Source organism: Lacerta agilis, chromosome 12, assembly GCF_009819535.1.
Source record: "Lacerta agilis isolate rLacAgi1 chromosome 12, rLacAgi1.pri, whole genome shotgun sequence".
Lineage (NCBI taxonomy): Eukaryota > Metazoa > Chordata > Lepidosauria > Squamata > Lacertidae > Lacerta > Lacerta agilis.
This window is the reverse complement of record NC_046323.1, coordinates 47,372,028-47,398,609: the sequence shown is the minus strand read 5'-3', so window position 1 is coordinate 47,398,609 and position 26,582 is coordinate 47,372,028. Positions and strand designations below refer to the sequence as shown.

Below are 26,582 nucleotides of genomic sequence, written 5' to 3'. Positions count from 1 at the left end.
AAGAACTGGTTGCAGGCATTAACACTCTTTTTTAGCTTACACGTTTTGTTTCCCCTTGTATTTTTATTTGAAATTCCAAACATTGCTCCAATCAGACGCCGCATGGGAAATTTGCCCAACGCAGCAATTCAGCCCCAAGACCGCATTCTCTGAACTTTTTTTTTTAAAAGATTATAGGGGTTTTCTTTTTCCTTTCTTTAAATACCACAGAAGCCTGAGATAATGAAAGAACCCAATTCCGCCGGTGATTCGCTGTGACCCAACTTTCTCCGTGCTCCGCAGCAGTTTTAATACTCTTGCCTCAAAACTTGCCCCTTCCTCTCATGAACTGTTTACCTGAGAAGTAGCTCCCTAAGCAGGTGTTTCTCCAAAATGCTGCCAGAGTTCAACGTCTCTCTCTTCTCTCCCGAGTCCCAATACTAAAACTTTTCCCTTTCGATTCTATACCATCAAAAAGAGTGAGCATTCTTCTTCTCGGCTCCTCTCCAACTCCCCGCCTCCCCCCTCACCCCCCCCCCACATTACGGCGACACCCGTTACACCCGTAAAAGACACGTCTGCTTTTTTTTTCTTATTTTTTTCCTTCTTATTTTTTTTCTTTTTTAAGCTCACTGTCAAAAATAGAAAAGGAACAACAGAAAAAGAAAAAGTCGCAGGGTGTGAGAGTCTTGTTATGAGGTGTGATCTTATGTAACAGTCTTTTTAAGCTTGCAGCATGTCCTTGCAGATGGGTAGGTTTGTTTGCTTGGTATCGCCGATGCCTCGCGTAGAGAAAACAGACCGGACAAAAGAGAAAACCCAGAAAACAGGAATTATTATTTAAAAAAAGGGGGGGGGAACAAAGCGAGTCCATTGAGGTCTTGAGGTACCTGCACCTTTATCTGCATTCATTAGTCGGCACCTGAATGCTTGCTGAGATGTCCTCTTTTTCTTTTTCTCCTCGTTTTAATACAGTAGAGCAATGTGCTGGTAAAATTGATCCAGTCAAAATAATAATAATAATAATAAAAACACCAACGACAATAATAATAACAATAATAATAATAACAACAATAAAAAGTCAAGATTAAAATAGCAGCTGCATTCATTGTGTGTGTGTGTGTGTGTGTGTGTGTGTGTAAATGTGTGTGTGTTTAACTTCTTTCTTTTTAAAAATCCAGTGAGTCTGGAAAGACCACAAAAAAGAAAAGAAAAAAACAAAAACCGTGAACCAGGCTTTAGATACTTGACTCTTTGGGCAACAAGTCCACGTTAGTGACAGAGGTCACAATGGAAACGAGGCAGTCCGAGGTAGTGCCGTTTACTGATTTGCGTATCTGAGAAAGCCGCTCCTCCACGCAACCTGCCGAGAGGCGTGCCTCTGCGTCGTGGTCCCAGCATTCTTCTATCGTGACACAAAGCTGTGCCAAACCCTGGATACAGAGGGTAAGAGGACAGGGGTGTTTAGCTAATAGGAAGAGCATTAAGCATAGAATCCCACTTCCCTTCCCACCACTGCTGACCCCGCCTGGCCGCTGCTGGGTGCTGCTTCCTCAAGCTGGGATAAAACTGGCACTGATTTCTTTGTGTTTATGAAAGGCGAACCATATCACATTTATATATTGTGATTTACTCATTTTGGAACATTGATCACCAACTTAACACTTGAAGGAAAACCTCCAAGTGGTTTGCAATATGTAAAAGAACAATACAAAACTATTATGAGTCAAATTTGTGGAGTCCGGCTTCAATGATCGGATTCAGTGGTCAAGGAAAGCCAGAGTGGATAAAGAGATGTCTAAAAACAGACAAGAGCATCCTATGCAGCAGAGAAAAAAACAGCATCCTGAAGTGAAGTGCCCCGAAAGAAAAGGCCCGAACCCAAGTCATCTCCAAACAACGGTCCATGGTGCAATGGCAGCCAAGGTGGTGCCCTCCAGAAGTTTTGAACTACAACTCCCATAAGCCCCAGTCATCTTGGCCAACAGTCAGATGGGAGTTGTAGTCTAAAATACCTTGGAAGGCACTATGTGGTGCTGCCAATAAGTTGGATGACCTAAGTGATCTAACAAGTCTAAATACAGACAGGCAGTATTTCAGGTAAACTGGCCAGGAGTTCAAGGCACTGCGATGCTGGCAGGGCTGACTTCTTGTCTTCCCGGTCCAATCTGTAGTCAAAAGAACTGACAGCTCAGACACAGGCTTACTGCTTCAAGATCTAGGCCTTTGTGGCATGTTCTACAGATACTATTTTTTCAACCAACCCAATCTACCAGTCTGGGGAATTTATTTCATTAGTCAGGGGCGGAGCGTGGAGGGGGCAGTCCTCCCCGGGTTCCAGGGGAGGGGGTGACACTTGGGCTGGCCCCACCCCACCCCACCCTGTCGGCGGGCCCAGATGGGCCATGGGGTGGAGCAGCCTCGCTTGGCCTGCGCGTGCTCTCCCTTCCTGCTGCTGGGCGGATGGGGCAGCAGAGGGGAGGGGCGGGCCAGCAGCGAGGTGGCGTCACGCTGACACCCCTCGCTGCTGGCCCACCCATCCCTCCCCTCCACTGCTCCACCCAGCAGCAGCAGGAAGGGAGAGTGCGCGTGCCGGCTGGGCAAGTGAGCCGAGCCCCGCTGTGCCGAGTGAGGTTTTTGCCGGTGCCAGGCTCGGCTCGGCTTGGCTGGCCTGCGCGCTCTCTCCCTTCCTGCTGCTGGGCAGATGGAGCAGCAGAGGGGAGGGGTGCACTGCAGGGCGAAGCCCCGTCCCCAGGGGTGCCTCCCGTTTGCCGACCTGGGCACCCGAGATGCACCGTTCGCCCCTGTCATTAGTTTAGCTCTCTTTTATTTTCCTTGTCTAAATGGATGCGCAGAAGTGTTCTAAGGAACTGCATCTGTATATTAATTGGACCAAAACCCAGAAATGGCTTTAAAATAACAGCAGCAGCAGCAACAACAACATAAAGTACCATATATACTTGAGTATAAGCCTAGTTTTTCAGCACATTTTTTGTGCTGAAAAAGCTGCCCTCGGTTTATACTCAAGTGAGACAGGCGGTGGGGGTGGTGAGAAAGAAGCCCTTTCTCTCCGCTCGTGCCGCCACCCGCTCTCCCCAGTCAACCATTCCTTAAGAAGCGTACAAGAACGGCGGTTCTTTACTCTCCCCAGGCAGCTTGTTCCATTCCTGAACTGCTCGCATAAATGCAAACTTGGCAAAGGAAGAAGAGGAAGGAGCAGCCCAAAGGGTTGCTTTCGGGCTGCTCATTCCTCCTCCTCCTCCACAGCGGCAAAGGTGAACCGGCTTATACTCGAGTCAATAAGCTTTCCCAGGTTTTTGTAGGAAAATTAGGTGCCTCGGTTTATATTCGGGTCGGCTTATACTCGGGTATATACGGTAGGTTTCCTGGGTCTACACAAAATCAACTCCTCAGAAAAACTGGTCACTTATGCCAAGGCCCAAATAACTTTCTATGTAGACAGAGGCTTGAGAATGCCTCTCCCTGACCCAAACGATTAGACCTGATTTTACATCTCTGAACCCTCAATTTCTGTTTCAATCACTTTCATGGTGTTTCTTTCATATATGTTCTTTCCCCTGCTCTTATCTGTGTTTGTTTCTATATTATTTTTTAAAATGTTAAATGCTATAAAGATGCTTTTAAACAGATAATAAAATACATAAAAGCTGAGGAGAGAGAGAGAGAGACAGAGACGAGAGAGGGTTTGTGTGTGTTTGTGTATAGACAAACAGGACTGCCACCCACATCACATTACATCACAATCTGCTTTTGAAAGTCCCCTCCGATTAGAACATAAATGCAATGAAGAAAGCTGATGTAAAAAGAAAACACAGATCCAAATCTCTGCACAGTGCTTGGAACTAGTTCAAGGTTCCTCGAATTCAAGCCACATTATAATTTGAAATAGGTTTTCTTCTTTTAAATCCATCTAGAGAAACCAGGATGACCTGCTAATCTCCCTTTCTCTTCTCCTTGCTTCTCTCACTGCACTCCTAGCAGCTACTCAGAACCACTGCAAATTAAGGCAATGCTAATAGTAATACCGATACTAATACTAAAGGTAAAGGTCAAGGACCCCTGGGCGGTTAGTCCAGTCAAAGGTGACTATGGGGTTGTGGCGCTCATCTCGCTTTCAGGCCAAGGGAGCAGGCGTTTGTCCACAGACAGCTTTCAGGGTCATGTGGCCAGCAGGATTGAACCGCTTCTGGCACAAGCGGACACCATGATGGAAACCAGAGCGCACGGAAACGCCGTTTACCTTCCCACCGCAGCGGTACCTTTTTATCTACTTGCCCTGGCGTGCTGTTTGAACTGCTAGGTTGGCAGTACTAATACTACCACTACCGGTAGTAATAATAAACCCCACCAAATTTTAATCTAGAGCGTTTTGTCTTTTTTTTAATGCTGCAAGTCAAAAACTTGTGATTGACCTGAATGGGGCTTCCTGCTCTACAACATCGTACTTTTTGAACCTAGTTGCTAGAGAAGGGATTTAAACAGTATTAATGAGAAAGGACATACGGGGTGTTTAAGCCAGTGATCCTTGAATGCAGGGCGTATCTTCTTGTGAACCACCACTTCCTGTAAGTCCTCGAGTGATGGATGCTGACCGATCTCCTCTTCGAAAGGCAGCATGTACTCATCTACTGGACCTGAGTTTGAATAGGAAGGAGAACATCATTATATAGCAGAGCTCCTTGGAAGAGACAGAAAGCTCTAATTCAGGGTGACCTATGGTTGTGTACACATTATCAGCTTAAAACAGAGCTGAGTTGTTCACTTTTTCTCAGTTTGGATCAAAGCTGGAGGGTTGGGGGGGAGGGGAACACCACATCAAAACATAATATTTCATAAGAAGTAACAGGATACCGTAGATACAGGATGAATATGGATTATGGCTAACATCATGGAAGTGAACTGGATGAACAGTAAGCAGGGGCATTTACACTGCCTACGTCTCCACAGCAACACCAGAAAGTGGCAAAGATCACATTTCACACATACATGCAAGTCCCACTATCAGAATTCTAGTTATCCAAAATCTGTTACCCAAAGAATTATACCCAAACTTCAGTACATGAATGGCTGGCTCAGATCTCCAAACAGCCAGAGTTTGCCCACTTCTTTACTTGTTTTGCTGGTAGGCGGCAGCTATTTTATGTAGAAATCATGGAGGGAGGGGGAGAGATTGGACACATCAGTGTTTCCCCCCTTTTTTGGCTTTTGCTGATTGGCTGCAGCAGTTTCAAGTGGGAAGCAGGGATGTGGGGTGGGGGGAGTAGAAAGGACAAATCACAGGTTGGAAATGTTCCCATGGGAAATAATGGAAATCCGTCATCTTGTTATACGAATGCTCGGTTGACAAAACTATTTCCTGGGATTTTATTGTGTTTGGAAAGCGGGACCTGTGTGTAATTTATCAGTGCATTTTTTAAAAGGTGTTTATTTGCTCTTGAAGCTGGCTTTGCTCACCTATCCAATAACTGCATTAAGAGTTCGGAGTAGATGGACCAGTATATTTACCCTAGTGCCGTTCTTGTATGTGTCCATTTGTATTCCATCCTGCTTCCACACTAACTTTATACACACACACACACACACACACACACACAGCCCTGAACTTAAATATGTATTTTCAAATATATTTTTCTCAAGCTGCATATTTAAATGTACTTTCTTTCAAAATGGGCACCTCTGAGCCAAAAATGGTGTTGTTGCTTTCAGGAAAGTGCAAAATCCATTTGACAGCTGCATCCCAGAAGATGTGAGTCAGGTCAATCCCTATCAGATTTTGAAAAAGCCTGAATTTTCAGGCATCCTGGTAAGAGGTACCTGCGGTAGACCCCATATCCCTATGAACTATCCTGCAGAAAGCTTAAATATTTTCTTCATTCACGGATCATATTCCAAAACAGTCATACGTGGTCACTTGATTGTTAGAGCATTAACTTATAAGGCCCCAACTATTTCTGTTCCAAAGCAAAGCATTAGACTTCCACTTTCAACTGCTTTGTCTGGAGAGGGAACTGGGGTTGCGATTAACTGTCATATAGAGCACCATCTCCAAATTGGCTGCCCACCAGGGGTGCCAACTTAAATAAAATATGGGGGGGGAGGTAAGCCCCACCCCAGAAAATCAACCACAAGGCAGAGCACACCATCTGAATGGCAATGCCCAGTGTTGGATTTATGTATAAGCTAAACAAGCTATAGCTTAGGGTCCCACTCTCTTGGGGGTCCCAAAAAAAATGTAAAGGAAAAAAAAACCATGTACATTTACAAAATAGAAAAAAATGTTATATGGAAAAATACGAGAGAGACACTGTACTACCTTTGAAAATCATATATATATATATATATATATATATATATATATATATATATATATATATAAAATAAAAAATAAAGTAAAATAAAACCTACATACAACAGTGTTTTGTGTTGTAGGCTCCTATGATGTAAGTAATGGGCCTCCTCCCTAAAATATCACTAGTTTGCTCATTTCTATATATATATGGGGTGCATACATTCTGCATGTGCAAATGGCTTTAGATACCTATTAGGTCCATAGGTTACCATATAGCATATATTCAACACAAAAAACAGCAACAATTTGTTGTTGACAAAGGATAGCTGGACATATAAACGGCCCCATTAGCAGCTTAGGGCCTCATCAAACCTAAATCTGGGCCTGGCCATGCCCATCAACTTTTGGGGGTCCTGTCCCCCTCAAATATTTTATTAGCAGGTGCTGAAGGGACCTCAGCTTCTAGAAGTTGGTTCTTATGCTGCTCACTGGATGTTGTTCGGAATCCAGTGCCCATCAACCCCAACCACCATGGTCAGGGATGATTTGACACCAACTGATTTAGGGGAACAAGTCTGGGTTCATTAAATATGCTTTTAAGCTGGCTTGGTTTCCCCAAACCATAGTTTTAGTATGTACCGTTTGTCTGGGCTGGCACAAATAACTGCCTTTAGCAGAAAACTAAAGCAAAAGTTTCCATTCTCATCCTCATGGCCCTGAAAGAGAAGAGGGAAGTGTACAAGCCCAGGACTCACCCAGTCTCATTCCCATAGCACTAATTAGGAGCATCATGTCTAAATGCAGCCACTAGCCCAAAGAGGTACCTTTCTTCCCTTTACAGGTGGGTAGCCGTGTTGGTCTGCCATAGTCAAAACAAAATCGAAAATTCTTTCTAGTAGCACCTTAGAGACCAACTGAGTTTGTTCCTGGTATGAGCTTTCGTGTGCATGCACACGAAAGCTCATACCAGGAACAAACTCAGTTGGTCTCTAAGGTGCTACTAGAAAGAATTTTCGATGATGTCCAGGTTTTTGCATTTGGTTAGAAAGGAGATGTCTGTCTGTATCTGTGCCAGTTTCTTTGTGAGGTATCTGAAGAAGTGTGCATGCACACGAAAGCTCATACCAGGAACAAACTCAGTTGGTCTCTAAGGTGCTACTAGAAAGAATTTTCGATTTTGTTCTTTCTTCCCTTGGTACAGAACAGACTGTTCCCTTTATGTATTTAGATTCAGAGCTTATTTTTCAGCCGTCTAGCACTCCAAGTGTCCTTACAGTCAGTAATTAAAGCAAAGGTACAATACCACAAAAGACAATAAAACATATTGAAGGTTAAACCAAGCGTTCAATCCTATTATCATCTCTTAAAACGAATAGGAATAAAATAGGTCAATGAACTCAGAAGGCTCAAAAGGACCCAGTATGCCTGAACAAGTGCTTTCCAACTGATTAAAGAAATATTGTTAATTAATCACGTAAATTTTAGGTGACTGATCAATTAATCTATTCAGTTTGCATGTGAGTAATTCCGGATTAATTTAATTCTGGTGCGGGACGTGGGTGGCGCTGTGGTCTAAACCACTGAGCCTAGGGCTTGCCGATCAGAAGGTTGGCGGTTCGAATCCCTGTGACCGGATGAGCTCCCGTTGCTCGGTTCCAGCTCCTGCCAACCTAGCAGTTTGAAAGCACGGCAAAGTGCAAGTAGGTAAATAGGTACCGCTCCGGCGGGAAGGTAAACGGCGTTTCCGTATGCTGCTCTGGTTTGCCAGAAACGGCTTAGTCATGCTGGCCACATGACCCAGAAAAACTGTCTGCGGACAAACGCCGGCTCCCTCGGCCAGTAAAGTGAGATGAGGGCCGCAACCCCAGAGTCGTTCATGACTTGACTTAATTGTCAGGGGTCCTTTACCTAATTCTGGTTTGAGTAAATTTAGTAGCATACTATCAGAACTGAAAGCCTAGAATTAAACAGATAAGGAGAAAACAGGCCGTTCTCTAAAAACAACAATTACTTATAATCTCTGGCGATCCTTAAATTAAATCAAGAAAGTTCCTAAATGTTGCGTATGCAGACACAGAGCCCATGTGTGTGACTGCACAGATAGCAGAAACAAAAATTACTTCTCATTTCGAGTTTCTAGTGGTCTCTAAATTGACCTTTTGCAGCAGGCAGTACAAAGTTTGCAACCCTTTTGATTACTTCTACATTTCTGGCTCTCAAGAAGAGTGCAATATTGTAAAATTCTTGTGTAACCCCAATACATAACTATATGCAGAAAGTGTTATCTGCCATAGGGCTGTGCATTCATATGGGAATTTTCTCCAAGATCTTAGGTATTATTATTATTATTATTATTATTATTATTATTATTATTATTATTTACCATTTCTTACTTCGCCAAACCTTTATTAGGCATTACAAGTATAGGCCATGATAAAACATCCACATATAAAATTTTAAAATATATGCAACTATATACAGTCACGTAAAATATATAACAACGAGGATTTTCATTGGGATTTCTTCACGCTAAATAGTGCCACTCACCACTCTAAGAGATGCTATTGACGAAAACTCAAGAGTTACTTCTGGGTTAATGTCAGACAGATAGAATCTGATATTTACTATTTCATAGAAGTTTATATACCGCCTGATTGTTTGGGGGGGGACTTTAAAAGCAGTGAGGTGACTAAGGGGGTCCCCATTCTGCTGGCAACATTCCAGTTGGGCAAAGGCACTCCCAGAATTTCCTGGAAACCAGAGACAGTGGGAGTAACCCCAAAGCTGTATACACAATAGAGACCGTGATACTCACCATCAACTGCTTTGCACCTGGAGACCAGCTCCCACAAGACTAGCCCCATGGCATACATGTCTATTCTGAGGAAGGCGTCTCTCTGGAAGTTTATCGCTCCCTCTAACACCTCGGGAGCCATGTATCTTCTTGTTCCCACCTGAGTCAGAAAGAGGAATCAGCCACTGAGACCGAAGGGTGGCAAATACAGAACCCCCGCCCTTAAAACTGCGGGGATTTTTCTTCTTTCTTCAATTTATACCATCTATAAGATGTCCCCCATGGATAAGACGCCCCCTATTTCCGAGGACTCAAATTTCAGAAAATGGGGGGAGATTACACAGGGTTGTTGAGCTTTTGGGAGGGGGGAGGGGAATTGCTGTAAATTGCTCACCCGCACACATCACAAAATCCGCCTCCCGTCTGTCCCCTCGCCGGAAGCTGCCACTAACAGACGCAGCAGCAACCAATCAAACGTTCACCCTATTCACTACCCATGTATAAGACAACACCATTCTTTTTTTTGCATGGTTCTTCTTTAAAAAAAATTAGTCTTATACACAGAAAAGTATGGTAGTCATCATTTGCAGAAGTAGGTGGAGGAGCAAGACTTTCCCATACCCTATTTCCTTCCCCCTTCCAACTTGAGTGCCATTATCATCATGAATCTGGTCATAAAGCATTCTCCACATTCAACGCTACCGGGAATACAGTGGGGGGGGGGGGATGACCCATACTGTGTGTGTGTGTGTGTGTGTGTGTGTGTGTGTGTATCAGTACAGAGCTGAATGGTGAGGCAGCGCTCTCTCCATCTGCACATCCCAAACAAAAAACTGTTGAATAGTCTTAGTGTATCCTGCGCATCAAATATCAGCTTCTAGTTTGTGCAATTTGCTAGCTGTATTTTGACTGGGCTGAGCCACGGGAGCTCTTAGCATCTGCAGCAGAATGAGGCGGAAGAGTGGCCCGCACTACGCCAGCCAATTTCAAATGTTTGGCCACATTAAAGAACGTGCAAGCAAAACAACAAACATGTCACAGAGAAAGGTCCCAGGGCAACCTACTCACTGCTGTGCTTAGTATTCTCCTTGCAGGGAGTTGGGATTCTTAAATATAATATATAAACACACACATACATCTTTTGTGGTTCTGACAGTTCAGAAATTTACCACCGGATTCTCCTGCACGTGTAGTCCAGGGACTCTGCTGGACAGCGCAGGTGGATCCCGAGACCAATGATGTGATCGCATGGAAATGTAGTTTTCCCAGCAGTCAAGCCATAGTAAAGGGGACAACTAAGTGCGCCTATTTGTCTGACAATTACTACATCTTGTCCCCCCCCCCAAATGTTACAATTTCTTGTACCGAGGAAATGCTGTTGCACGCACTGAGAAGTGTTGCTAAGGGAGGTAGCGCAAGCAGACACTTTTGCGTTACCTGTCCGTGGGTGTCTCCTGGAGGTTTCCCAGGTTCAAACCGTACAGCCAACCCAAAGTCTGCTAGCACGGCTGTCAAGTCATTCTTCAGCAATACGTTTTTGCTCTTGAAGTCCCTGCAAGGGGGTGGGGCAAATGGAGAAGGGAATTAAGATCACAGATACCACCACTCTGAAATAGGCAGTTCCGGGTGAAATATTGACTCGTCCATAGCCTATGTGAGTTCTGCTACGGATGTGAGCATGAGTAGTGGGTTTGACCTTGTTTTTCATTAACGGAAAGACCAGCAAGTAAAATAAGGCCAACCTGGAGACCAGCACATCCTACCCAGTTGGTACAGCCTCCCTCCCACCCAACATGGCCTTTTCACTGGTGGTTCCCCGGAGGTGGAATGCCCTGTCTCGGAACTGCATCTGTCTCCATCATCAACCTTCAGGAGGAATTTGAAACCATTCCTGTTTATCCAAGGATTTGGCGACTGAATAATTATGTTCCAGGCAACCATAAGATTGTTGGATGGAAGAGTGTATTTAACTGCTTTAAGACTAACTGTTTTTAGATGTTTTTAATTGTAACTTTTTATATTAAAAAAAACCTATTTTGGAACGTTTGTTTTGTTTTTGTATTATATGTTACATCTGCTTGCCGCTCTGGGCTCTTTCGGGAGGAGGGGAGGGATGGAAATTCAATAAATAAACAAAGACATGATAAGCTTCTGAAACCCATTTCTGTTTTTATGTCCTCTAGACTCCTCAGCCAGCCCCTTTCCGGAGAGCTGAGTTAGGTACTGGAACCGTCACTGTTGCCCTGGCTCCCTCACATTTTGTCCTTACCCTACCCTGTAAGTTCAAAAGCCCTGGCAATTAAGTCATTCCTGAACTTTCTAACATTTTCAGCGTGCGTTAAGAAGAAGAAGGGATGTGGGTGAATATAATTAAATTACAGACCTTAGGCAGCAGATGGCAAGCCCATGTGTGTCTGGCGTTATAATTCTCCTGCCATCAATTCAATTCACTGTGGTAACCCTGCCAGTCGGACCGCGGGGCCCAGCGACATAATTAACGAGGGCAGAGACAATTGTTTTCCCGAAATCTCCTGTCAGAATACGTTACGGAGAGAGACACCGCATCGGAGAGAGGAGGAGAGTTCAGTGAGTTCCCAGGGTACACAATGCCCTGCAGGGGAACGGCATCCTCTCGCAATTCTCTCTTCTTCTGAGAGAAAGATCTTCCTCACATCCTAAACACTGGAGGTATGATACAACTGGCACCACAGATTCCAGTGGCCCAGCTGGAGGAAAAAGAGGTGGCTGAACCGCTGCTGAGCACTGAAATTGGCGAGCAATATTTTGACAGAATGCTATTTATCCTACTTGTAACAGGGGCAGCCAATGTGTTGTCTTCTGCATCAACAGCGTGGTCAAGAGAGATGGGTATTGTGGTCTAACAACATCAGGAGGTTGTTGGTTTTTTAAAATTATTATTATTATTATTATTATTATTATTATTATTATTATTATTATTATTACTGTTGTTGTTGTTGTTATCTCAGGGCTGTTCACAACATAAATGAATGGGCCTAATTAAGTCATGTGCATTTATTTCAACAGGTCTCCGCTGAGTGAAGAAGAAGAAGAAGAAGAAGAAGAAGAAGAGTTTGGATTTGATATCCCGCTTTTCACTACCCGAAGGAGTCTCAAAGCGGCTCACATTCTCCTTTCCCTTCCTCCCCCACAACAAACACTCTGTGAGGTGAGTGGGGCTGAGAGACTTCAGAGAAGTGTGACTAGCCCAAGGTCACCCAGCAGCTGCATGTGGAGGAGTGGAGACGCGAACCTGGTTCCCCAGATTACGAGTCTACTGCTCTTAACCACTACACCACACTGGCTCTCAGTGAAGATTCAGCTGAATGCCTCCCCTGTTTTAAGAAACTAAAACGGATGAAATCTCTGGAGAGAAAGAGCCACTGATGACGACAATCGATGCTTCTCTTTTATTTGTTTAGGATTAAACAAAACAAAATGCCCATGTAACCTTCATGAGGGGTGACCAGTGTGTTGCCATCTCAGAAATCCTCCAGCTTCTCTGGCCAGCTTTGACAAAGGAAAATGCAATAATCTCAGTGGCTGAACACATGCAGAATGGCTCCAGTTTTGATACCCAGCAAGCAGGGCAGGGAAACCCTCGAGAACTGCTGCCAGGACTCAACGCTTAAGTAGATGGACCAATGGCTTGGCTTTGTCTATGACAACTCCCTGTGTTCCTAGAGCTGCCCTTGAGGCACGTGAGCGTCAACGCAATGTGTGAAAGGCTATGAATAAGGTCAGAGTTAATTGCACAGCAGAATAAGACATCTGGCCTAGCCAGTTGGGTCTGCTGAAATTTGTTCCGGGTAACCCTGACACCCATCTCCAAAAGACATCATGTCCCAATGAACTTTTAAAGTGATTGCTAATTGTGAATGGAAGCCGCTTGCTTTTGTTTAGAGGCAATAACAGAAAGGTGGGAGAACTTTAGTGGAAGGAAGGAAGAACACCCCAGTATTGATTCAAAGAGGGGGCAGTTGCTTACGAAAACGGAAACCTCATCCTGCACAGCAGGGGGTTGGACCAGATGACCCTGGGAGTCCCTTCCAACGCTACAATTCTATGAAATCAAATTCTGTTCTCTTGCCGGCAATTTAAGTGTGTGCAATAAAGTACCGTCAGGGGGCAGTGCAGCACTTAGAAAGCTAGACTTTCTCCCTTCAAGGAATCCTCTCTGCATGGACATTATCCCTATGTATCTGCCATGAAAGCACGGCCATGCTGCAGAGAATTCTAGGCATGCGTGCACCCCCACATGTGCACACACAACGCCACCAACCATATCAACTGACAGTGCACCCTAGAGAGCCCCCCAACACCCCCTTTGCACAGGGAGGCTGGCAATGGTACGGAAAAGCCATCTTCCACAGAGCTCCTCTGGCATTGCAGGTACCCTAAATGAGGAACCTCTGAGAAGCTTCCACACACAGTCTGAAAGCCTCTGAGCTGAGGCCATGCCAAACGGTTCTGGCGCCGGTTTGGATTTTCAGAGGGGGAGCCGTGTTAAGTCTGCTGCAGTGGCCCTGACAGGAAGACTTGGGGCTCCTGAATGTTACTGCAGCGTAAGCTTCCGTGGTCCAGATTCTACATGATCTGTGGGAAACCCCTGGAGACTGAATGTGGGCCCTCCACGCCTCATTATCCGGCCCTCAGAACTCTCTCCCCCCCCCCCAGGCCACCCTCCTCACTGGCCCAACTTGGCACCCCAAGTATCTTTGCCTGGCTGGATTGGCTCTTGAGCTCTGATAATGCCTCTGGGTAGAAGACAGAGGGGGCACGTAGAAACTAGACTGTTGACCAGAGCTAAAATTTGCATTTGCTCTTCTGCCTACTTTTGCCTATAGCAGGGCTGGGATGTTGCCCTCGGAAGCTTGCCCAGAAGGTAATTTGGCCCCCATCCCTGACCGTTAACAACTGATGAAGTAGATTCTTGGGCGCAAAAGCCCTTATGCCTTAGCACGACGACACTGGGCGGCCCCACGTTGGCTACTCCTCAGCAGTACGTGTGTGTCACCATCTCTCTGCCTAACTCGCCTCACAGGGCTGTTGTGAGGATAAAATGAGATGCCTCCATTTTATCCTGAGCAACATGGAGGAAGGAGATGCAGCACGATCAGTGAGCAAATGCGCATTTCGAATCCTTGCCGCACACCCGTATCATTCCCCCCTCTCGTCCACTAAGAATTTCACTGTGCTTGGATAGTACACCTAGCTGGGTTTACACTTATGTAAGTAAACTCAGGCTGGTCTGGTCACACGCCGAGAGTTGTGTCTCTTTTCTTTGTACTGTAAGGCACAGGGCTTGCTGGATAGAAGTGCTTCTCTCTCTCTTCTTCCTTTGTGCCTCCCCAACACACACAACTCTTTCTCCCTCTCCCTCTCTTTCTCTCTCTCTCTCTCTCTCTCTGCTTCAGAACTGAGAGCGGCTCCTTCCCACACAAACATGTTAATAAGACTTGAGCGAAACGTCTTCCTTGACCTGACAATGTATTATGAGGGCACGCTCCTTATATAAACCACCGCATAACACTGTCCCGATGCCCGAGGTTAATAATGGCAACAACAAAAACAGGCCCCACGTTTGCTAAAAGAAACTTGTTCAAAGTAGGGGAAAGAACTTGAACCAGGGTCTTCTTGAATCCAAAGACAACTCTCTATTCACCGGCACTACAATGACTCATTTATTCCCTCTGTGGCTTTAAATTGGCAGGCGGCAGGGAGGTTTTGCGTTTGTTAGATGGCTTCCCATTGCTCTCTCCCTCTCTTCCATCATTGCAGCTCATGAAACAGGCGCAATGTTATACTTAACCATTGCTTGGTCCCCGAGGAGCATAACCTGGTAGGCAAATTTGTATAAATCAGCCTTTCCCAACCTGGTGCCCTCCAGCAAAATAAAAATAAAAATGGGTGTGTTAAAAATGGTACAGCCATGTTGGTTGAGACTGATGGGAGCTATATGAAAAATCAGCAAGGGGGCATGAGATTGAGGAAGAAGGCTCCCCTTCAGACTTGTGCTCTACTGCAGATGAGGTGGTTGTTGAACACAGCTGAAACAGGGGACCTTCTGCATACAAAGTACACACCCTTTGATTTGTGGCACAATTGCCTACATTTAAAAAAAAAACCAAAAAACCCCACTCACGTACCTGTGAGCTATAGCAGGTTTATGTCCTTCTCCTTTACACCAAGGTACATCTTCATGCAGGTAAGAGAGTCCGCGAGCCATGGTTTCTGCTATATGGCAGAGTTCGTTCCAGCTGACAATGTTCCCTTTCAGGTAGTCGGTCAAAGAGCCCTGGAAGAATCAGAACATGATGTGTAGCAAGGATTCCCTTCCCCAACCCCAACCCGGCTGCTCAAAGACCCTTATTGCAGCTCGATAGTGATGAGGATCATTCAGTTCATAATATTTAAACAATTTGCCATTATTCAGAGACAATGGAGTGCGCCTCCGGGGGTGAAGTCAAACCACTGGAGAATCACAGCACCTGCTGTGGCTGCAGAAACCATTAGGCAGCATGGCACCAAATTGTCTGAAAAGCCCCTATTGATTTCCAGCTTCTGAGAAAACAACTCGACAACCTTAGGTCGCATCCTGAGCAGAAAACCCCTCTCTCTTTTTCTCTAAAAGCAGAGGTATGTCTGGGCAGCGGACATAAGAAACCCACAAAAAAATACCCTCTGGGCTAAGCAACCTTAACTGTGGCAAAATAGCAGGACCTGGTGATGTTTGTATAAGAACGGCAAGGGAGCCCCCACTGTCGTTCCCACGTGTGATGTTGTGGCTGGTGTGTACATACCAGGTTCCAACCATACAGAGAAGCAGCCACACCCTTGGTTCCATAATCTCATTTCCAGTGCCACCTACCCTACCCTATAAAAAGCATTAATCAGAACGGGGGGGTTTGCACAACCCACCAAGGAGCATAGTAACGCAATGGAATTCAAAACAGTAACCATCAATTTCACATTTATTCAAAGTGCAATTAAAACTATTTAGTTTTATTAATTCTACAAAAGGAGGGGTGTGGGTGGCGCTGTGGGTTAAACCACAGAGCCTAGGGCTTGCCGATCAGAAGGTCGGCGGTTCGAATGCCTGTGACAGGGTGAGCTCCCATCGCTCAGTCGCAGCTCCTGCCAACCTAGCAGTTTGAAAGCACGTCAAAGTGCAAGTAGATAAATAGGTACCACTCCGGCGGGAAGGTAAATGGTGTTTCCGTGCGCTGCTCTGGTTTGCCAGAAGCAGCTTAGTCATGCTGGCCACATGACCCAGAAATAGTACACCAGCTCCTTCAGCCAATAAAGTGAGATGAGCGCCGCAACCCCAGAGTTGGCCGCAACTGGACCTAATGGTCCGGGGTCCCTTTAATTCTATAAAAGTGATGAACCAAAATCCGGTGACACCAGATTTTCCTGAAGGCAGCCCTGTTTAGGGAAGTTTTTATACTGTGATATTTTAAATGTATTCTAATGTTTGGTGGAAGCCGCCCAGAGTGGCTGGGGAGACCCAGCCAGATGGGCGGGGTACAAATAATAAATTATTATTATTATTATATTATTATTATTTCCAAATGTGGTGGCAGTTTGCACCTCCAGCGGTCCCCCTTCTGCCCCCTTGCCTCTTAATTCCCTTCTAGGTAATCCCACCATCTCTCAGGAGGTGGAAGCACTGGTAAAGGTCTTTGAATGAATTGGTGAATAAAGGAAGGAGGTGTAGGATCTGACACTAAACTCCTTCCTCACTGTTTATCCCATCGCTTTCCCTTCTCTTTGTTTTGCCCTGCTTCTGGGAGGGTGTGTGGGCTTTTAAAACCTGCCTCATCTCTTGGCTCCCCCTACAAAGGGAGGTGTGTGTGTGTGTGTGTGTGTGTAGCTGCTTCCCCTTCAGTTTGCTTCAGGTCTTCCTGCAGCTATCAAGATGACAACACAGTCACACATCTGTTACCTTGTCATGGTAAGCTGTGATCAGCCACAGCTCTGCCTCCAAGTTTGCTCCCCGCTTCTCTGCTGCGATGAACTGCAAAAGGTTTTCGTGCTTCATGCCTGGGGTGGTGAAAATCTCCCTCTCGCTCTGCCACGATTGTTTATCCTGTGGGTAAGGCGGAGAAAAAGAAAGATAAACGCTGGTGGTGGTGCCATGTGGAATGGGCAATCGTGAAGCTATGCAGCTGCAAATGTCGTACAAAAATCCTGGGAATTAAAAGTTCAGTAAGGTGCTGAGAAGTCCCTGTTAAGAGATTCTTAGTGCTCTTCCCCACTCGGCGCAGAACTCTAGGAGCGTTTGCACAAGGGCTCTTAAGAAGTGGCTTGTTCAGAGGTTGGTTTCAACAGCAAAGTATGATCCATACACCCCTCAGCCAAACATATGATTGTGCCTGTGTATATTCACCTATGACTATTGAAGCATTTTGGACATGCTGCCAGTCAACAGCATTGGAGCTAGATGGAGAGTCTGACCTAGTATATGGAAGGAGTTGGAATGGGAAGAGACTTATATTGCTTTCTTGCAGGCAGGGTAATCTCCCCAGGAGAAGGAAGAATTTTAAAACTTGTTTGTTGCCACACTATTCCAATTCAGTCCCTTCTCCCAAGTCTCCATTTAAGCTTCATGGGCGTAGCTTTCTAGTGTCAGCCTTAACTGATGCTTCACCCTTTGCAATTATGCAGCTAAAATTACATTGGTACAAAAAACTAAGAGAGGAGAGGCTGCACGTGTGTTTGCACATAACAGAAAGCCATGGTTCGTTTTACATGTGAATGAACAAGCTGTGACTCCTTTCTCCAAAGCTCGGCTTGTTTTCCAGCTGCTCTTAGAGCCTTCTGCCTCTGTGGCCTTGCAAGTATCTGGGACGGGGTGGCCAAACAACCAATGGTTAAGAAAGGTTGCTGGGTTCAGACCAAACCAGAGTTAAAAGCTAAACAAGCCATAGTTCATGAGCCAACAACAAACCTTGACTTCAGCTTGTTATTTGTTGATAGAAAAGAAACCATGATTAGGCTGAAGGGGTGGGTCAGATATCCAAACAAACCTTGACTTTGGTTGAACAAACCACGATTTGGCTTTATGTGCACACCATGCCATTGTACATCACCTAGGATACCTTCTTTGGCAAAACGCACACACAAGCTCTATTTAAATAATGCAACTATTCCTACAAAACTCCAGCTGGAGAAATTTCGCAGTTTCACTTAACTAGGAAACGTATAGAGTTTTAAAATGAAAGTTCTGTTATCCGACATTTCCCACCTATCCGCTGTGTCAAAGAGAAAGGGGGAGAAGCAAGGAAATGTCAAATGAAGCTTAGCTAAAGGTTTTCAAAAGCAGCACAGAAAAGAACAAGGACTAGATAGACATTAACCAGATTTAAACCTTTTGTGTGTAATCTTAACAGTTACAGCTTTCTAATCTGGATTAGGGCAGGATATCCAACTAGTTAGTCAGAGCTGGCTTGGAACACATGACATTAAAATCTTCTTTAAATCCACGATGGCAAACAAATTGTGGAGGATTAAAAAGAATAAGGGACAGTGTTTAAAGATTTCTCAGAATGCAGCCAAACTGCAGATTTAAGAACTGGTTCAACAATCATTCCCTCAGTCATGGGGATCCTTGGGAATTTTACTTCTGTGGGGAAAGAGAAGTAGGGTTCCCTGGTAGAGAATTCTCAGCATCTTCATCCTGCTCTCAAAATTATTTGGTGAACACCACAGGGGATTAAACTGGTAGAACGGAAAGTATCGGTAGGCCTGCAGCCAACTTGTAGGTGTATACATGCTTCTCTGTCCCATAATTCTAGACATGAGAACATCTGAAAATTGTGCACCAAGGCAACTTAAGCAGGCATCTAAAACCTGTATGCAGACCCATAAATCTCCTTCCACACCTCTCTCCCCGTTAATCTGGTTTCATCCTCCAATCAGCGATGGGCAAACAATGTATTGACTTCTTCGACATCACCAAAACTGGCAATGGTGCACACGATCAAATTCTGGCTTAGCAGTGCTTCCAATGCTGCGTAAATAAGAGTTCCACCTGTCCAACAGGATTTTCTCTTATTCTCTCCACCGGCCCCTACCAAATCCACTCTGGGCATTTCCCCAACCTTCTGGATCAGACTTTGAGGGGTGTGGGGTGAGGAGGTTCTGTTGCACAAGCAGAAGTTTGTTGCATAAGCAGAACATAGCTTTGCTTGCAACTCTTTAAAGACTTGGATGCCCACAAACTGTAGGCATCCTTCGCACAAGTGGGGAAACAAACTAATAAGCCACAGTTAACCAGTGTTTCCTGTGGCATGCAAGCTTAGAACTATGGTTAATGGCTTCTAAGCAAGCCAGGATTTGTAAGATTACTCTCAAGTGTCTCCTTTGGAAGCTGTGAATCGGAGTTTCCTGATTCACACATTGTCAAGCTAAGGCCGACTGCAGTTTTCTGACTTAAGAGGAAGGAGCAAAAAGGGCACCAATGACTCATCACCAAGTACTTTCTCTACAGCGCCAACGTGGCACACTGTTCCGTTCTGTTTCCAGAACAGAAAAAGAAGTGTGGACATTTCAGAGGCGTGTCCGTTTAGAAAAAAAACAAAACAAAAAGAAACAACCAAGAAAACAATGCTAATTATGCAGGAGGTAAGTGGTGTTCTTAGATAAATGAGTCACTGATTTTCTAGGTACAAACAGCAATTTAGAATAGGCTATTTGGTTTCAGCCCTGGGCAAAAGCTTTAATACACACACAAAAAATTGGGGGGTGTTTGTGTGGGTGGAATGCCTTGAGGTCTCCCAAAGTTTTATTAAAACAGAGCCACCTCCGATAATCACAAAACACTTGATTGGCTCAGATTTATAATGGAACCACAGTGGAGATGATACGCCACTTTTGCAATTAACCATTGCACAGGTGACTTTTTAAAAGGTAAGAGCAAGCATGGGAGGTTCCCACCCAGCCTGCGATCGCTCTTTGCATGGGTAGAAAATCCCCCGTTGGCATAAATGCAAGCAGCAAGCATTGGGGGGGGGGGTACCTGCAAAAATTCCATGGCACCACCCCACCAGTCAGGGTCTCTATCTGAACTGGGGGAAGAGGGGGGGCAGCTGCTATTTACTTCTTAAAACCCCATTCACACAACTGCTTATTGAAAGAACGGAGCGTTGTCTAGTTTGGCTCTGCCACAAGATCTGTTCCGAGACCTTTTGTGTACTGCGGAGCAAGGATCTTTCATAAAAGGTAAAGGGTAAAGGGACCCCTGACCATTAGGTCCAGTCGTGAACAACTCTGGGGTTGCAACGCTCATCTCGCTTTACTGGCCAAGGGAGCAGGCGTACAGCTTCCGGGTTATGTGGCCAGCATGACTAAGCAGCTTCTGGCAAACCAGAGCAGCGCATGGAAACGGTGTTTACCTTCCTGCTGGAGCGGTACCTATTTATCTACTTGCACTTTGACGTGCTTTCAAACTGCTAGGTTGGCAGGAGCAGGGATTGAGCAACAGGAGCTCACCCCTCCGCGGGGATTCGAACCGCCAACCTTCTGATCGGCAAGCCCTAGGCTCTGTGGTTTAGACCACAGCGCCACCCGCGTCATATCTTTCATATCATTACCAAAACAGAATATGTAACATCTGAACTCAAGCTAAAGTGGCCTGCAGGTGTCAATGTGTGGTTATCAGCCCAGCTCATAAATAGCAGGTAGAGATAAATGCAGTGGGGGCCCTTGAACGTTTGTGTCCAGCCAGGATGCCAAATGCCGCCCCCTTTCCCGCAGCAGATATAGCCAACCTGAAGGCCCAAGAGTTCAAGGAGTTCTACATTTGCTTATGGCAGCCTTTCTCAACCTTGGGTCCCCAGATGTTTTTGGCCTACAACTCCCATCATCTCTAGGTAGCAGGACTAGTGGTCAGGGATGATGGGAGTTGTAGGCCAAAAACATCTGGGGACCCAAGGTTGAGAAAGGCTGGCTTATGGGGTAGACCTCCCAGCTCCAAGGGCACCCCCTCTTCTATGCACCTTAGCCATTTTCTTACTGATTTAAATCTATGTAGCTCAAGGAGGATGACATTCAATAGACACTGTATTACGTAGCAACAGAGAATCCTGCCACAGTCACTGAGTTTTACCCAGATCAGACCCGTATATAATAATAAAAAAAAACTGGCAACTTGCTGCTGGCACCAACCAGATTCCTATAGTTTCCACACCTGCGTGCTAGTCAGTCTCCACATTTTCTCACAAAGTATTCTGTGTGCAGCCTGCATGTAAGAGACCATCTCGCTGTGGTCTGGTCTCACTGACCAATCCACCCACATAACTTAGCAAAAAGAACACTAGATGTTCCCGGGGGGGGGGAGCGTTCCCCACTGTAGTCCTTCATTCAGGCGCTCCATGGTGTCTCTGCAGATTTGTGGTTGAAGACAGGAGACGACAGATCCAAAGCATTATATTGTTCATACTGATTTCTAATTGCATCTTTTATTTCTTGTATTGCATTTTACTGCACTGGAATTTGAATGGTATGAAGCACAATACATAAGAAATAAAAGAAGCAATAAAAATACAATTTAAAACCATACAGCATCTAGCTGCAATACAGGCAGAAAAACCATCTAATGGTCCACTAAGACCCTCAGTGATTTTCAAGCGGCCCCAAAGGGCGAAAGTTCAGGAACCACTGACATAGTGGGAATTTCATATCCCAATATCTTTTTAATGTGACTTTTAATTCTCCACCAACCCACAGTGCTTTTATATTCTGTCTCTCAATTATAATTGCTCGTGGCAGCGTACAATGCAAAATAAACCCAGAGTATATTGGGGGATAGCTCAGTTGGTTAGAGTGTGGTGCTAATAGCACCAAGGTTGCAGGTTTGATCTCTGTATGGGATAGCTGAATATTCCTGAAATTGCAAGGGGTTGGACTGGATGATTCTCAAGGTCCCTTCTAACTCCAGTGAGACTATGATCTATGGTCAGTGATCATTGGTCTACATCAAGAAACAAAGCAGCAGCAAACAAACCCAAAGGAGAAGGAATACGGGACTAACAGAACCTCTGGACCTCCATATGGTGTTGGACTACAACTCCCATCATGCCCTGGCCATTGGCCGTGTGGCTGGAGCTGATGGGAGTTGGAGAAAAATAGCATCTGGGGAGCCACAGGTTTCCGAACACTTGGCTTGAAGTCTGAAACAGCCCATACGGTCTCCAGGTGTGCCAGTATTTCTGACCCTACAAATGGTCGCTCAATTAAAAACGGGGCTCCAGTTAAAAATCAGTTACCATACCAGCGAGAGGCGGGTAAGAAAAGGTTCCTGCATCGCAGGGGGATGACCCTCGTGGTCCCTTCCAACTCTACAATCCAATGATAATATATCTGGACTCCCTGCTCCGAGCAGCCATTGGGAAGCAAGTAATTCTGAACGGCAGGTACACTCACCTGTATGGGGAAGATTTTGACTGCCACGTAGTCATTCATCAGCTGAGCTTTCCAGACGCAGCCGAAACGGCCCCTAGCCTTGATCTCCAACAGCTGCAAGGGTTTAAGTCCAACCAACGGAGAAGGGGGTGGCAGACTCGGGTCCTGCAAACAAGATGTGGGGGATGATACAGATAGACAAGTTGAAAGTTGGGGACATTTTTGTTTCAGGTATGACCCAAATTTGGGTGTGAGCTCCATCGTGCCTTTTCCCTAACCCAGGGCGGTTGAGGTATAGAACGAACTAATGGACTAATGCTGGCTTGGCAGGTGCCTCCCCCAGGATCCTACAGGCAGTCTTCTCATTTCAAACCGGAAGAAGCATCTCTTAGGTCTTCCAGCCTGGGCCTGGTGACATAAATGTAGGCGGGGAGCTCTGAGAGCCAGTGTGGTGTAGTGGTTAAGAGCGGTGAACTCATAATCTGGTGAACCGAGTTCACGTCCCCGCTCTTCCACATGCAGCTGCTGGGTGACCTTGGGTTAGTCACACTTCTTTGAAGTCTCTCAGCCCCACTCACCTCACAGAGGGTTTGTTGTGGGGGAGGAAGGGAAAGGAGAATGTTAGCCGCTTTGAGACTCCTTCGGGTAGTGATAAAGCGGGATATCAAATCCAAACTCTTCTTCCTTTTCCCAGGAAGCTTACTCAGGACTTTACCTGCCTTTCCTGCTCCCCTCCTTGAGAAAGTAGGCCACCACTTCTGTCTTACTCGACACCATTCCTTACATCTGCTATTTACCTCAAAGGTTGTTTTGCACGTTATGTAGAAGCAAACCCAGGTTGTTGCCACTGCGGGTACATTGAATGGGGAAGCTGCAGCCAATCTCAGCCCCATGGTGAATGTACCCATATGAGACACACTTGCAGATATTGTTGCATGCCTACGTTTAACACGTGGTTGTTTTTAAAAGCTACAAATGTAAATTGCCCAAGTCTCCAAACTGTAAAGGCTCTACTAATGCAAAGTACGACCTTGGTAAGTTTTATCACAATGCATTTTAAAAGGAATAATGTGTCGTTCTCAGTGGCCTTATGTCTCCATCCGTACATTTTCAATGCTAAGGAATGGCACTGACTTGTTTCTGAACCTCCAAGGTCTGGTTCAGTAAAGAAAACAATGAAAAGAAATAAAATAAATATTTCCACCACCCACTTCCAGCATTTCAGTTGACTGGCTTTAGCACCATGCATTATCCTAACTAAAAGTGTTAATTCAACAGGAAAATTAGGCCAATGCAAACTCAAGCAACTTTTCACCCAACAGTCACAGAACTTTTAAAAAGTAAAAAAAGTAAAAAAAGTATTCTGTATGAAATATTCAAGGTTGTTTTGTGGTGACTATGGCATTTTTTCTTGGCCATACCTTAACCACCATGCCTTCCCCAATTATGTTTGCAACAGAATACAGGGGGCCATTTTGTGTGTTGTTGTTTTTTTTTAAAAAAAAACCCAGAACAAACTGGATGGAAAGGTCCGTTTAATCCAGGGGTCAGCAAACTTTTTCAGCAGGGGGCTGGTCCACTGTCCCTCAGACCTTGTGGGGGGCCGGACTATATTTTTTTTGGGGGGGAATGAACAAATTCCTATTCCCCACAAATAACCCAGAGATGCATTTTAAATAAAAGCACACATTCTACTAATGTAAAAACATGCTGATTCCCACGCGGGCCGGATTTAGAAGGGGATCGGGCCGCATCTGGCCCCCGGGGCCTTAGTTTGGGGACCCCTGGTTTAATCCATCATCCAGCCAAGTAGTAGCCAGTTAAGACACCTCTGGGAAGCTCACAAACAGTGCTCAAAGGGAGAGTTTCCTTCTCTTGTTTCCCCCCAGCAGCTGGTCCTCAGGAGGTAGACAGCCTGTATTCATGGGATTGCGTTAAGTTAAAGGCACTTTGCAGCATACTTATTGCGCAGGCAAAACACCGCTGCGCAAGGGGAAAGGCAAGTACAGTACTAAAGGTACTTACCCAACAGATGGTGCAACAGCAACTAGCTGTTGCACGATGGGAAAGAAAACCACGTGGCTGAAGACTGTCGCGCCACAGATTCCACAGCAAGAACCTGCTGTTGCGCAGGAGAATCGGCTGCTGCGCAGGAAGCTTCTCTCCCGTTTATCTGCCCAGTTCCCCCTTTCTAAACCCCATTTGCAGAAGCAGTTTCTGCAAATGCTTAGCCGCCTGAAACCACCATTAGTTTCCCAGGTGCCCCTTGCTTCTCGCCTACCTCACTGATGTCGACGTGCCCGTAGGGGGGCTTGCGGTGGCGGTACATCCAGAAGGCAAGGAGAATGGCGATGGAGAGGGCAATGATGGGAAGCAGAGAGTAAACCAGGATGTTGAGCAGCGAGAGGCTTGGCGGCGGAGGCTCATAGACCACTGGAGGAAGAGGAGGGGAGAAACAGTAAGGATCCCAGACACAGTAAGAATTGTCTTGCCTCTTAAGGCAACCAAATGACCGTTCGCTCTAGCATCCCAAGGCAGAATTCCATCATCCTGGTTGGATTTTGGTTCTTAGTTTATTTTAATTTGTTTATTGCGTTTATACCCCCCCCCCAAAACAACCCTGTGAGGTTGGCCAGTCTGAGAGACAGCGACTGCCTTCACGGTCACGTATGGCTGAGTGGAGATTTGAGTTTATACAGAATGTAATAGGTTATACATATCTGCATGCGTAATAGGATAATAACACTAAATCAATTTACATAAGACTGTATGGGAGTTTGTTACATTGCATTTTGATTTATGCACCTCTTTGTTCTCTTGTTTTCCCTCACTCTCCCCCCCCCCCACCCTGCCTGTTCTGCACTCACAGGGGTCAGTTATTTAGTGATAGCAAATCTGTGTATTAGTATTAGATTGAAGGAATAACAATGCTGCCCCTTTAAGAAAAGATAGTGCCTTTCCCCCCCTTTTGAGACCCCAAGGCAAGTTGGGAAATGTAGGCACAGCAATAGTCTACTTTCTATTGGCTCTGCCAGAGAGCAGGAAAATACCTCCCTCCTATTGGCTCTGGCCAGAGCGGGAAGAAGCCTCCCTTCCTCCTTTGTAATCTAGTGGCAGCCTAGTTATGGCAAAGCCCAAGAAGAAGGGCGAACTCACTTTGTCCTTACACAGCTCCACAGAGAACTTCATGAAAAAGCTTCAACTGTAATCATCTTCATTCAGAGCCATAGAACAGCCTAATGGAATGTGAGCAATATTTCTACATGTGCCTTGATTATCTTCAATAAATCTATGTATGAGAGCTTTGTGGAGTTTTGTTAATACTACCTTGGGTTGCGGGCATGATCCGTTCCGGGGTGCCATTCGCACACCCCGAAAAGTCCGCAACCCGAGCGGCAATATCGCGCATGCGCGGAAGCGCGATGTCGCACTTCTGCGCATGCGCGACCTGTGCAGAACGCTTCTGCGCATGCGCGGTGAAACCCGGAAGTAAACACTTCCAGGTTTGCCGCGTTCATAACCCGCCGTTCGCAACCTGCAGCGAACGCAACACGAGGTACGGCTGTATCCACAAAGAGAGAGAAATCTCCAGACAGAACAGTAAGGACGAATGAATGAATGAATGATGCGCTCTCTTTCTCTCTAACAAGAATTTGCAACTGAAAGTGGTTTTACAAATCAGCCTTCCCTTTGTGCATGTGAAACCAGCCCTGTTGGGTCTCCCAGAGCAATTTACAAATGCAAACAAGGTTCTCAAAGTATTTGCCTGCAAGCTCGCTAGCCCTGGGATTTTCCCTACCCTCTGCATTGAAGAAAAGTGCATCCTGCTTTTCCTAGCAACTCTCTGCAAACTTAAGCAACTCAGTAACTCTCCTCACCCAGCAAGCCTTCTCCATTGCAATTCCATTGAAGTGCTAATTCTCCACTGCAAAGCCCACTTTTCCATTGCAAAACCCATGCACCTTCTCAAACAGCTAAACTGAAAGATTACAGGAATAAAACCTTCTAGAGAAAGCCACACCTCATTTAGTGTTGGGATATGGTGCTGCAGCTTTCCAATTTCAAGTGCATTTG

At 45.5% G+C, this 26,582-nt stretch overlaps 1 protein-coding gene across 1 annotated transcript in view; it reads right to left on the bottom strand.

Moving 5' to 3' along the window:
- Positions 1-1,166: 1,166 nt before the first annotated feature.
- Positions 1,167-26,582, bottom strand: part of ACVR2B (activin A receptor type 2B) — a 122,305-nt gene continuing 96,889 nt past the window's right edge. Inside the window, exons 4-11 of the mRNA XM_033165203.1 lie at positions 24,790-24,941; positions 22,530-22,673; positions 17,050-17,193; positions 15,251-15,399; positions 10,521-10,635; positions 9,105-9,243; positions 4,504-4,634; positions 1,167-1,412 (exon numbers count right to left, since the gene is read on the bottom strand). Of these exons, the coding sequence (XP_033021094.1) occupies positions 1,218-1,412; positions 4,504-4,634; positions 9,105-9,243; positions 10,521-10,635; positions 15,251-15,399; positions 17,050-17,193; positions 22,530-22,673; positions 24,790-24,941 (1,169 nt within the window). The 3' untranslated portion in view covers positions 1,167-1,217. The remainder of the gene's footprint in view (positions 1,413-4,503; positions 4,635-9,104; positions 9,244-10,520; positions 10,636-15,250; positions 15,400-17,049; positions 17,194-22,529; positions 22,674-24,789; positions 24,942-26,582) is intronic.